General features: G+C 46.2%; 1 protein-coding gene across 2 annotated transcripts in view; it reads right to left on the minus strand.

Moving 5' to 3' along the window:
• Window positions 1-1,337: 1,337 nt before the first annotated feature.
• elp1 (elongator acetyltransferase complex subunit 1) overlaps window positions 1,338-12,979 on the minus strand; it is a 19,915-nt gene continuing 8,273 nt past the window's right edge. For both annotated transcript variants that reach the window (XM_084455972.1, XM_084455971.1), the window contains 18 exons: window positions 12,965-12,979; window positions 12,719-12,797; window positions 10,802-10,881; window positions 10,508-10,639; window positions 10,219-10,304; window positions 9,099-9,247; window positions 8,639-8,762; window positions 8,410-8,507; window positions 8,018-8,219; window positions 6,236-6,297; window positions 5,924-5,986; window positions 5,750-5,810; window positions 4,980-5,093; window positions 4,687-4,798; window positions 2,281-2,408; window positions 1,770-1,921; window positions 1,550-1,625; window positions 1,338-1,458 (listed from right to left, as the gene is read on the minus strand). The exon at window positions 12,965-12,979 is cut by the window's right edge and continues 59 nt beyond it. In XM_084455972.1, the coding sequence (XP_084312098.1) occupies window positions 1,391-1,458; window positions 1,550-1,625; window positions 1,770-1,921; window positions 2,281-2,408; window positions 4,687-4,798; window positions 4,980-5,093; window positions 5,750-5,810; window positions 5,924-5,986; window positions 6,236-6,297; window positions 8,018-8,219; window positions 8,410-8,507; window positions 8,639-8,762; window positions 9,099-9,247; window positions 10,219-10,304; window positions 10,508-10,639; window positions 10,802-10,881; window positions 12,719-12,797; window positions 12,965-12,979 (1,801 nt within the window). In that variant the 3' untranslated portion in view covers window positions 1,338-1,390. The remainder of the gene's footprint in view (window positions 1,459-1,549; window positions 1,626-1,769; window positions 1,922-2,280; window positions 2,409-4,686; window positions 4,799-4,979; window positions 5,094-5,749; window positions 5,811-5,923; window positions 5,987-6,235; window positions 6,298-8,017; window positions 8,220-8,409; window positions 8,508-8,638; window positions 8,763-9,098; window positions 9,248-10,218; window positions 10,305-10,507; window positions 10,640-10,801; window positions 10,882-12,718; window positions 12,798-12,964) is intronic.

Consider the following 12,979-nt stretch of genomic DNA (forward strand, 5'->3'; position numbering starts at 1 on the left):
TAACGTAAATGTTCGCTAGTGCTTACCAGGCTAAATATGTAGATGGTTAATGACGATGAAAATGAGAAATCCGAGGACCCAATTTTCCGAGCAAGTTTCTAAATTGATCGAGGTTTAATGACGTGAGCCATTAAAAACCATATAAGCCTAAATGATCAACACAGCAACGGAATGAAGAGTCGCCGCGTCTCCAGAGAGTTGTGAAGTGCACCGAAGCCGTGATAACTGATCTGAGAACTGGTCTTAGCCTACCTTGGACAACAACGCGCCGTCGTGCGTAATTCCCAATGCTGTGGGTTTGGTGGTGAGAAGGCCCGTGGCACCCCACGTTAACACGGCGCGTAATGGAATAATACTCGAATGGGATGAAGACAGTCTGTGGGAATATGCCTTCAAAAGTAGGTAGGCCTATTTCAAGCGAGGAACACACCGTGTTGTTGCGTGACCCCCTCTCAGTCCAGCCCAGAAGGTGGCTGAGTTCATGTTCGAGAGTTTCACTTACCCGGCCGTTTATTGAAAACCAATCAGTTCCGTGGAACGCGTGGATTCGTTTTGGCGTGGATTCGTTTTGGAGTGCTCTTATAGCTACCAACTGACTTTATGCCAAGTTACACCAAGCTTCCTGATGGAAATCCCATCATGTTAGGAGAGGAGCGATTCCAGAGACATTTACAGCCCAAACTTCAAGAATCAACATTCCCATAGCCTACATGCTTACACATACAGTCAAATACATCACTGTATTACTAGAAGGTTGGATTATCAAATCAGCATGTGTTCTTTACAAAGACCAGGAGGAGGGTTCACATCACTACACTGGTTCCATACATAAGCATGCACCTAAATACATGTCAGACATGCTTTTAAAATGTACACCTGATGTACAGGGAGGCAGCCTTCAGTTTTATAACACCCTTCCAGAGGACCTGAGAATGTCTGAGACCATAGTCACTTTTAAGCGAGATTTTGCACATGGCTTTACTTGTGTATCTTAAACTGTTCTTAATTTGTATTCTCTCTTTTTAAATATTTATTTTACAGTTGTTAATTATTTAATGTTATTGTTTCTTTTAAATCTGTTCTCATTGTGTTTACATGATCTGTGTTTTTATCCATCTCTTTATGTAAAGCACTATGTGCTGCATTGATTTGTATTACGTGCTATAAAAATAAAATTACATTGAACACATTCATAAGCCGACAGTCAGATAATGTTGGTGCGAGGCGTGAGTAGGCACTCAATAAAGTCACTTGACTACATACCTAGATTGTGCTGGTTAATGAAACTGAAGAAAGAGACTGCAAGAAGTTCTTGATATTAATCTTTAATACAACATTCACGATAAAATAATCCATTCCAAGTAAAACAATACTGTATATTAAACAATAATTACTTCAGAATAGTGAGCTTCCACTTGACACCGTTCCTCATCTTTGGGAGAGGAGTAGTCTCAGCGTCTGGAACAAGGGAAAGTATAATATTACAACCCAAGAGAGAAATAGAGATGGATGATTGAATTTTAAACACCTGGCATTGTTCTAAACTAACCTTGCTGGGGTCCTATTGGTCTCTGCTGTTGGAAGGAAGCCATGATGCTGTTTGCTGTCGAATTTGGACCCGTGACCTGAAACAGAACCACTCTTAATGAGTATGGTCAAGGATGCGTGTGTGTGTGTGTGAGGATAAGAGTGTGTGCAGGGTATGTTTCTGTGTGTGTGTGTGTGTGTGTGTGTGTGTGTGTGTGTGTGTGTGTGTGTCTCCCTCTCACCGGGGCCTGGCTCTGTTGAAGTCCCTCCCGCCACACCTCAGTTATTCCCGCCTCCACCAGCTGCAGAGTGTCCCCATAGGCCTGCTGCAGCCTCCCGGCCTGTCCGTCAAACTGGAACAGAACCAGGGCCTTCAGCAGGCTGTGCACCTCCTCTGTAGGCGTGGACAACACGGCATGTCACTCACACACTGACCCTGAAGGACGAGGATTTCACTGGGCATTTTGAAAAGATGGTAAGGTTGAGGTCCGCACACAGCTCCTCCACAGGGCTATTTATTAGGTAAACGGTGACAACGTTGTGGAGTAGCTGTGTGCGGACCTCAACCTTACTTTATCAGATGTAATTTTGTCCTGCATCAGCATGGTGGATGTGCTTGGCATACATTTGATTGTATTTCATTTTGAAGAGATGCCCATGAACATGCCAGAAGGGAGAATGGACGCATAAGAGAGGGACAGAGAGAGAGAGAGAAAGAGAGAAAGAAAGAAAAGAAAGTGCAGATGTGTGGACCTCTCATCTTGTCCGCGCTGTGGATGATCTCGGCCAGGGCGTGCAGCAGGGCCATGTCCTCCAGGGGGCTTCCTTCCTTCAGACTCAGCTTCTTGCGCTCAGCCTTCCTGCGGTTCTTTGATGACCTCCTGTGGAAGAGAGACGCTACTGTCTGATACTGTCCTCTAAACCATTCACCACCAGAAGGGCTCAGCTGCCGCTACATGTTCTTCTCATGCCAGGGGTTTTCCAGTCCTAGGGGGTTGATAGAGTGAGGCTACTAGGGGGCTGATAGAGTGAGGCTACTAGGGGGTTGATAGAGTGAGGCTACTAGGGGGTTGATAGAGTGAGGTTACTAGGGGGTTGATAGAGTGAGGTTACTAGGGGGTTGATAGAGTGAGGCTACTAGGGGGTTGATAGAGTGAGGCTACTAGGGGGTTGATAGAGTGAGGCTACTAGGGGGTTGATAGAGTGAGGCTACTAGGGGGTTGATACACAGTGAGGTTACTAGGGGGTTGATAGAGTGAGGCTAGGGGGTTGATAGAGTGAGGCTACTAGGGGGTTGATAGAGTGAGGCTACTAGGGGGTTGATAGTGAGGTTACTAGGGGGTTGATAGAGTGAGGTTACTAGGGGGTTGATAGAGTGAGGTTACTAGGGGGTTGATAGAGTGAGGCTACTAGGGGGTTGATAGAGTGAGGTTACTAGGGGGTTGATAGAGTGAGGCTACTAGGGGGTTGATAGAGTGAGGCTACTAGGGGGTTGATAGAGTGAGGCTACTAGGGGGTTGATAGAGTGAGGTTACTAGGGGGTTGATACACAGTGAGGCTACTAGGGGGTTGATAGAGTGAGGCTACTAGGGGGTTGATACACAGTGAGGCTACTAGGGGGTTGATACACAGTGAGGCTACTAGGGGGTTGATACACAGTGAGGCTACTAGGGGGTTGATAGTGAGGTTACTAGGGGGTTGATAGAGTGAGGCTACTAGGGGGTTGATAGAGTGAGGCTACTAGGGGGTTGATAGAGTGAGGTTACTAGGGGGCTGATAGAGTGAGGCTAGGGGGTTGATAGAGTGAGGCTACTAGGGGGTTGATAGAGTGAGGCTACTAGGGGGTTGATAGAGTGAGGCTACTAGGGGGTTGATAGAGTGAGGTTACTAGGGGGTTGATACACAGTGAGGCTACTAGGGGGTTGATAGAGTGAGGCTACTAGGGGGTTGATAGAGTGAGGCTAGGGGGTTGATACACAGTGAGGCTACTAGGGGGTTGATACACAGTGAGGCTACTAGGGGGTTGATAGAGTGAGGCTACTAGGGGGTTGATAGAGTGAGGCTACTAGGGGGTTGATAGAGTGAGGTTACTAGGGGGTTGATACACAGTGAGGCTACTAGGGGGTTGATAGAGTGAGGCTACTAGGGGGTTGATAGAGTGAGGTTACTAGGGGGTTGATAGAGTGAGGTTACTAGGGGGTTGATAGAGTGAGGCTACTAGGGGGTTGATAGAGTGAGGTTACTAGGGGGTTGATACACAGTGAGGCTACTAGGGGGTTGATAGAGTGAGGCTACTAGGGGGTTGATAGAGTGAGGTTACTAGGGGGTTGATAGAGTGAGGTTACTAGGGGGTTGATAGAGTGAGGCTACTAGGGGGTTGATAGAGTGAGGTTACTAGGGGGCTGATAGAGTGAGGCTAGGGGGTTGATAGAGTGAGGCTACTAGGGGGTTGATAGAGTGAGGTTACTAGGGGGTTGATAGAGTGAGGTTACTAGGGGGTTGATAGAGTGAGGCTACTAGGGGGTTGATAGAGTGAGGCTACTAGGGGGTTGATAGAGTGAGGCTACTAGGGGGTTGATAGAGTGAGGCTACTAGGGGGTTGATAGTGAGGCTACTAGGGGGTTGATAGAGTGAGGTTACTAGGGGGTTGATAGAGTGAGGTTACTAGGGGGTTGATAGAGTGAGGCTACTAGGGGGCTGATAGAGTGAGGCTACTAGGGGGTTGATAGAGTGAGGCTACTAGGGGGTTGATAGAGTGAGGCTACTAGGGGGTTGATAGAGTGAGGCTACTAGGGGGTTGATAGAGTGAGGTTACTAGGGGGTTGATAGAGTGAGGCTACTAGGGGGTTGATAGAGTGAGGCTACTAGGGGGTTGATAGAGTGAGGTTACTAGGGGGTTGATAGAGTGAGGCTACTAGGGGGTTGATACACAGTGAGGCTACTAGGGGGTTGATAGAGTGAGGCTACTAGGGGGCTGATAGAGTGAGGTTACTAGGGGGTTGATAGAGTGAGGTTACTAGGGGGTTGATAGAGTGAGGCTACTAGGGGGTTGATAGAGTGAGGCTACTAGGGGGTTGATAGAGTGAGGCTACTAGGGGGTTGATAGAGTGAGGCTACTAGGGGGTTGATACACAGTGAGGTTACTAGCGGCCATCTTACGAGGAGATGCGTGAGTTGCTGTGGGAGTACTTGGAGCCGGCGTGGCTGCCTGTCAGCACGCTGCTGGCGTCAGAGTAGAGCTCTGCGTCGGGGCAGTCGGGCACATCCTCATCTGGGAGGGGGGGGGGTGCAGGGAGAGGGACGGAGGGGAAAGGGAGGGATAAACAGTGATGAGCAGGGGGGAAGAGTGCGAAAGGAAAAAGCGAGAGACGGAGAGAGAAAGGGAGAAAGAGAGGGTTAGAAACAATGTGGATGAAACAGTTTCTGCTGGGCATATGTCCCACTTGTTTTACCCAGTAGCTCCAGCCTGGCTTTCTCCTTCAGCTCCCTCACCACCGCCAGGCGCGTTTTGTGGCGAGTGAACGTCGCTCTCTGAGCCTCCAGGAAGGAGATGTGGGAAGTGAACGCTAAAAACAAGCAGAGAGAAGAGAGCATTCTTAAAGTCTAAATAAAGCCAGACCCAGACCGATAAATAACAATAGTGTGAATGCTGAATCAGCATTCACACTAACTATATAGAGTACTATATAGAGTACACTAGATTCAAGATTCCTATATTTGTCACATGTAATGTACGGTGTACAGTTACAGTGACACGGCTCCAAGATTATGCTTGTTACAACTCTAATACTCTATTCCAAATAACAAATTACGAAACTTACAAAGTTTACAAATTAACACTAATTACACAATAAGTACCCTTTCTATATAAGGTAATAATAGATGGATTATGTGTGTGCTATATGGATATGGATAGGTTCTCAGGATCCTGGCCTTGCTCTGTGTCCCCCCACAGGGTACGTTCAGCTGACCGGACCACTCACTCACTACAGCCTCTATTATGGCTCATTGCACTGTTTTTATTTCTAATGGCTTAGCTATTCTTTCATGTATTATACTGTCTTTACTGCCATCATCTTCTGTTGTTATGCTGTTGCTACAAGGTTGAGGAGCCAGAACCCAAGAACTGTACCCCCCTGTACATGGGCAAAGATGTAACCATAAAGAAATCTGAATCTGAACAATAAAGGAATCTGAATGGGCAGGAACGTGGTGTCCTTACCTTCTAAGAGAGCCGGTTTGAGATTTGTTTCAATTATGTCTTGTCTGTTGTACATGAACACCTGGAGAAAAAAAAACATGAGGACTTGACGTATTTCATATTTCATTCAGATTTTAATATTTCATTTAAGTGTGAACACTGTTTGGTATATTGGGATCCATCTTGTTCACTGACCAGTCTAAGTGCCTCCTCCCAGACAGCGCCAGTGATGAGTGCTGAGATCGCCTCCTCATAGTCCTGATGTAAACAACAATAACACCAAAATTATAATAATCGGGTCCCATGGTGACATCAACAGCCAAAGGGGGATTATTATTATTTTTTTTTTTAAAGAGAGTCAGGTCCAAATATTTTCCCTGTATAGATAAAGGATTAGGAGTCTCACTGGATATGTTCTGCTGATTGACAGTTTTGCTGTACAAAAATGAGGCAAGTCATGCACAACTGAAAAGCAGTTGGGATAGAAATGCTGAAGCTACTTAGCACCTTGGCGTACTGCTCCAACAGCAGCGCTGCCTCGGTGAATCTCCTCAGCTCCATCAGCTTATCTAGAACGGGAGGGAAACCCCAAAAACATGTCATTGTGAGAGAAATATCACTTCCTGTGATACGGTTAGTGGTTGGTCTCGGAATGACCTTCAGTCAAGCCTCAAACTGATGGCACTTATTCCTTTAGCCAGCTTTAAACTGAAATGATCAGAAGTCCTTACCACCAGCTGCTCATGTAGTAATGTACCTTAATTTCTTATTGTTCCCACGTGCTCTACGCCTTTTGTATATTTAGTTGTGTTGTTCTCTGTATTTTATATGTCCTTGTGTCTTTCTATGCTAAGCTTTGCTGCCTTCTTGGCCAGGTCAGTATTGTAAAAGATTTATCTCAATGCTTTTTATCTGGTTAAATAAAGGTTAAATAAAAATATAGCTGCAAGCAGCAATGTGGGGGCCAAGCAGGATGTGTGACCAGCGCATCAAAGACAACAAGCGAAATACGCCATAGCCGCGTTCGAATCTCTACTGCAGTATTGAAAATCGGGCATACGGTTCAGAATAAATGCATTTCCAGCTTTGACAGGTTGGTGGTGCTAGAGAGTTTGAGGTATCGACAGACTTGGTGATAGTGGTCACGGGACCGTCCCCGATGAGTGTGCCTAATGTGGTTATGATACATTAAAACGTTAGTGAGATATGACCACACTTCCTGTTTGGCAGCTTGGACGCCAAATTCGATTGGCTGTAGCGGGCGAACGCCTTTGACAATCGAAAATCCCTGTGATAATTTTGTGGACATTGGTCTATAGAATGTGTACAGCCAGTTTCATGTAGATGGGTGCAAATCCCTAGGAGGAGATACATTTTAAGTGTTTTACACAAAATACAAAATGGCGGGAAATCCAATTGGTGGAAAATGTCATCATAGGGTGCGATGAACTCGGCATGAGCCAGGGATTCCAACGGTACCTCACTTTTGAAAATCGGTCACACGGGTCAAAAGTTGTGTGCCTAAATGCACTTCCAACTTTGACATGGTGGTGGCGCTAGAGGGTTCGAGCTGTCTCGATGACACTTGCTGACAAGGTTCATGGGACTGTCCCCGTTGAGTGTCCCAAATGTGGCTTTGATACATTAACAATTTGCTGAGATATGAACCCATATCCTGTTTGGCGGCTTGGACGCCCTGGATAACTTTTGTGGAAATTGATCTAGAGAATGTGTATACCGAGTTTTGTGCAGATTGGTTGAAATTCCTAGGAGGAGATGCATTTTACGTGTTTTTAACAAAATCCAATATGGCGGAAAATGATGTCATGGGGTGCGTTGAACTCGGCTTGAGCCAAGGAATCTAACGGTACCTCGTTTTTGAAAATAGAGCTTACAGGTCAAAAGTTGTGTGCACAAATGCACCTCCAACTTTGACATGTTGGTGGCGCTAGCGAGTTCAAGCTGTGTACATGGGTCTTGGTGAAAAGACTCAGGGGACTGTCATGAATAAGTGTGCCAATTTTCACAACTTTTTACCATACGGTTCTATGGGCTGCCATAGACTCCAATGACAGAGGAAGATGAAGAATAATAAGAAAAGGTACCAGAACAATGGTGGCCTGCGCAGCTTAGCTGCTTGGCCCCCGATAAAAAAGTTAGAATCAAGAGATTGCCCGGTCAGAACTACTCAAATGTGACCAGAGGTAATCCATCCCCGTGCTGTTGATGTGGCCTGGTGCCTGAGCCCTGTGTGTGAGGGCAGGTGTGAGGGTAGGACGTGGTCAGTACCTGCCAGGTCCCTGGCCAGCAGCGCCAGCTGGTCGGGGGGCAGGGGGATCTGCTCCGCCACACAGAGGGCGTGCCTCCAGCTGGTGCTGCCCACGAAGGCCTGGAGGGCGCGCGCCGTCTCCCCGCATCGCCATAGCAACAGCCCCGCCTGCTCGGCCTGCTGCTGCTCCACCAGGTGCTCGGCGTAGGCGCAGCTCAGGGCCTGGGGTCGGGGGGTTAAAGGTCAACTCTCTGGGACAAAGAGAGAGAGGGGGAGGGGGGAGAGTGGAGGCCACTATGACCTGACTCAAGCCCCGAGGGATAGACCACAGAAACAATCCAGCTTTTTGTTTCCTGGTTGGGTCCCAGGATGGAGCAGAACTCCACGCCCATTAGCAGCAGAAGCGCCTCACCTTGTACTGAGGGCTGTCTGACGGGTAGAGACCCAGAGCTTCACCGTACAACCGCTGGTCCTTCACAAGGTTCAGAGCCTCTGGGAAGTGCTCCTCCCCTGGGAGGAAACGCATGTTTATAATACCCACCTCCAGGACGGGTTTAGAGAATGTTAGAGTGCTAAAACAGAATTAGCAAGCTCCTTAATACCAGGTGAGAGGCAAGAAGGAACACTTTGCTGACACTCACCACACTTGCTGAGGTGATGTAAGGCCTTCTTATATCTCTTCAGGTGCTTGTCGATGGTGTAGCGCTGGTAGTTGAGCTCCAGGGTCTTGAGCATGTTCAGGAAGGGAAGGTACTCCTTGGGGTCCTTGGATACAAAGAAATGTATAAATGGATTGATTAAGAATGTATGATATGTACCCAGTAATGGATTAAGAACGTAGGATTCAAGAGTCAAGATTCCTTTTATTTGTCACATGTAATGTACGGTGTACAGTCACAGTGAAATGCTCCAGGATTATGCTCGATACAGATAAACTCTTATACTCAATTCTAAATGACAGATTTACAAGTTACAATTTAACGTTTGTCTTGGTAAACGATTTGGTCGCCTTGTTTAAGATACTATCTCGCTACTAATGCTATTTTGGTACTTGTTAGAAAACAGTCTCACTCACTGACGCATCAGTGTAACATCACTCACTTTCTGGGACTTCTCGGCCACCATGAGCACCAGGTCAAAGTCGTAGGTGCCCAGAGAGTGGTCGTACAGCTCGTTGACGTTGACCAGGAACAGCAGGTACTTCAGAGCTTCCTCTGCACTCACCGCGCTGGCCGCACCGGGAGGGTTTACTAAACACACACACGCGCACGCACGCACACACACACAAATTTAGGAATATATGTACACACAAATACCCTGAGTCCGATAGATACCCCCGTCTCAGCTGTGGATGTCTTAGTATTTAGTTAACACACACACACACACACACACGTACACACAGACACACATCAGTCCACATCCGGCTTAGGCCTGGACCTGATGCTCTTAGCCTTTCTTGCTCTGAAAATGTAATTTAATGTAATTTATTGCTCTATAAATGTTCTTAGCCGTTAGACAAATATATTCCAGGAGCTTGCTCCAGGTTGCCTGTTTTAATATCTGTGTTGCTTTTATGGCTCTGTGTGCTACTAACCCTGTTTTGCCTTCCCTCTCCTAGTGCCTCTCTCTCTCCCTCCTATCTTCTAACCAGGTCCAGTGGATGCCCCACTGTCACCAGCAGACCTCCCGGAGTCCGATAGATACCCCTGTGTCTGCTGTGGATGTCGTAGCATTTAGTTAACACACACACACATACACACAGACATACACCAGCCCACTTCCGGCTTTAGGCCTGGGCCATAGCAAACACACACCAGTATTTGCCATGTCTCTCCTATTATGCTTTTTTAGCCTCTCTTACTCTGAAATGTAATTTAATGTAATGTATTGCTTTATAAATGTTCTTAGCCGGTAGACAATCATATTCCTGGAGCTTGCTCGATCGCCTTGTTGAGAGGGGTCAGGGAAGAATTTTTACAGCTCACTTATCTGGCCCCCGGGTGATTACTGTTTTTTTGCTTCCCTCTGGAATATGTAGAGAGTGGGACGTCTGCCCACCTCCCTTGTTCTCTGTAAAGCGCATTGTGTTGCCTCTGGGTATGAAATGCGCTATACAAATAAAGCTTTGATTGATTGATTGACAAATACAGATATGCTGTATTTTAAGACATCTTGCAAACATCTTCTGATGACCAGAAAATTCTGCTCGCATGTTTTCTACCTCGAAGTTCATGGACTTTCTGCAGCGCCGTCTCCAGCTCAGGGACAGTCTTCTTCACATGTGACGTCAGGATGGACAGACAGTACCTGCAGGTGACACTCATATTAGTAGTCAAGGAAAAAATAATTTCTTGTTTATTTGTCACATGCACATGATATTGGTACCATGAACAATGAAATGCTCAATACACATGTTGAGAGAGCCGTACCTCTCAACAATAACAAATAGGCTTGCCATTTCACGAAGCAATGTGAAGAACATCAATTCCTATAAAGTAATTTTGTCTCACTTGTATGGGTCCATAGTTTCCATTGCATTTCGCAAAGCATCACACACAATGTCCACCTTCTTCCCACAGACCCCTGGCTGAGCAGTAGAGTCACCTGGGCAGGGGTACATGGTCGTAGTGGTGTCTTCCTCTCTGAAACAGCGTAAATCAATGACGTCTTACAAACAGTGATATACTCAATGCCCAAAGATCAACAATGTAAAAACGGCGCAGATCAGACAAACGGACAGCAGGGGGCGCTATTCTTTCAATAAAATCAATGTCACAAAAAGATATGGTGGAGTTTATTCTCACTTGAGCTCTGTGAGGAACAGGTTGATGTGATTGATGGAGTCCAGCTGCTTCAGGAAGTCCTCGGCGCTCTCTAGAAACACCTGGGAGAACAACGAGAGTCAGCTGACACACGACAGCATCATATCAGATGGACTGAACCAACACATGACAGCATCATATCAGATGGACTGAACCAACACATGACAGCATCATATCAAATGGACTGAACCAACACATGACAGCCTCATATCAGATGGACTGAACCAACACATGACAGCCTCATATCAGATGGACTGAACCAACACATGACAGCCTCATATCAGATGGACTGAACCAACGCATGACAGCCTCATATCAGATGGACTGAACCAACGCATGACAGCCTCATATCAGATGGACTGAACCAACACATGACAGCATCATATCAAATGGACTGAACCAACGCATGACAGCCTCATATCAGATGGACTGAACCAACACATGACAGCATCATATCAAATGGACTGAACCGATGACTCACTTCAGTTCACAATCACATTCATTTGACTGTAGAAAAAAACACCAGTGGAAATAGCGGCACTACAAAGAAAATATAGAGGTGCAAGACTTTTGGTTCAGATTCACTTTATTTTTTATTAGGTTACCGCATTTCAGCATAGTGCCTTCATCAGAGCATCACACTCGATGGTACCTGCGTAGGGGGAGGTACTAACATAGGAGGACATTTAATACAACAAACATATAAAAACACTTAGTGTAGATAACAACAATATGATCATTACATCATCGTCTCAGCATAGGGGGTAAAGAGAAACCATCTACTGTATAAATTGGAATATAAATATAATACAATATAAAAGGAGCCATACTATAGTTATCTACTGTAACTCAAATGTCCAACAGGTAGATCGAGGCCTAGCATGTCAGAAGTGGATGAGTCCCAGTACAGAAGGAACCAAAAGAGAAAACAACATCACAAAGCAAACAGAACAAAAAGTCCACTCAAGCCCATAGGCTATACCTGTTCATAAGATGAGTCAATATGAAAAGTCATCATTGCGCCCCTGATGGCTGCATGTCATTTAGTTGAACAGCTCTCTTTGGGACAACAGCTTGGCTCCCAATATATACCCATAAAAGAGCGGGAACAGCCCATGGGCTTGGGAGCCAGCCTGAACACAGCAGGCCTGATGAAGGGAATCTGAACCAAAAGTCTCACACCTCTAGATGGTCTTTGGAGTTCCACTAAAACACTACTGCATTTACACTCATCTGGTGTGTTTTTTCTACAGAGTATCGACTGTATCTGAGCACCTACACACAGACAGACAGACAGACAGACTGAGCACCCACACACAGACAGACAGACAGACAGACTGAGCACCCACACACACACAGACAGACAGACAGACAGACAGACAGACTGAGCACCCACACACAGACAGACAGACAGACAGACTGAGCACCCACACACAGACAGACAGACAGACAGACAGACTGAGCACCCACACACAGACAGACAGACAGACAGACTGAGCACCCACACACACACAGACAGACAGACAGACAGACAGACAGACTGAGCACCCACACACAGACAGACAGACAGACAGACTGAGCACCCACACACAGACAGACAGACAGACAGACTGAGCACCCACACACACACAGACAGACAGACAGACAGACAGACAGACAGACAGACAGACAGACTGAGCACCCCCAGACAGACAGACAGTTGGAGGATGCGTACCTGCTCTGCTTCTCAAATTAGTTTGACTCTCTTCTCTTCAAACAAATCAATATGACATATTTCGGTTCGCAAATCACTTTGGTTGAAAAGGGACAGTTGTCAGTGTCTTCTTGAACTGGACTGTCTGAAATATTACTCCAAGCCAGACGGAGGTCAGGTTAACAGTAACAACAGGATTCACCAACCTTGGGGTTGTGGTCATAGATGAGGTTGAGGTTGATCCTCAGCTTCCTCATGCACTCAAAGGCCTGTCTGAACTTCAGACTGCAACACACAGACAGGCGTTCAGGGGATGAATGTGTTAAGTACACTGTGATGAATGTGTAGGAATGATCCAAATAGTGTTATGCTATGTATTTAATCAAATTAGATTTTATTTAATTTTTTAAATCTAATTTGATTCACTGTCAATGTGATGGTGGTGAGCTCACCTATCAAGCCATGTC

This window comes from Borostomias antarcticus (genome assembly GCF_949987555.1).
Source record: "Borostomias antarcticus genome assembly, chromosome: 22".
Lineage (NCBI taxonomy): Eukaryota > Metazoa > Chordata > Actinopteri > Stomiiformes > Stomiidae > Borostomias > Borostomias antarcticus.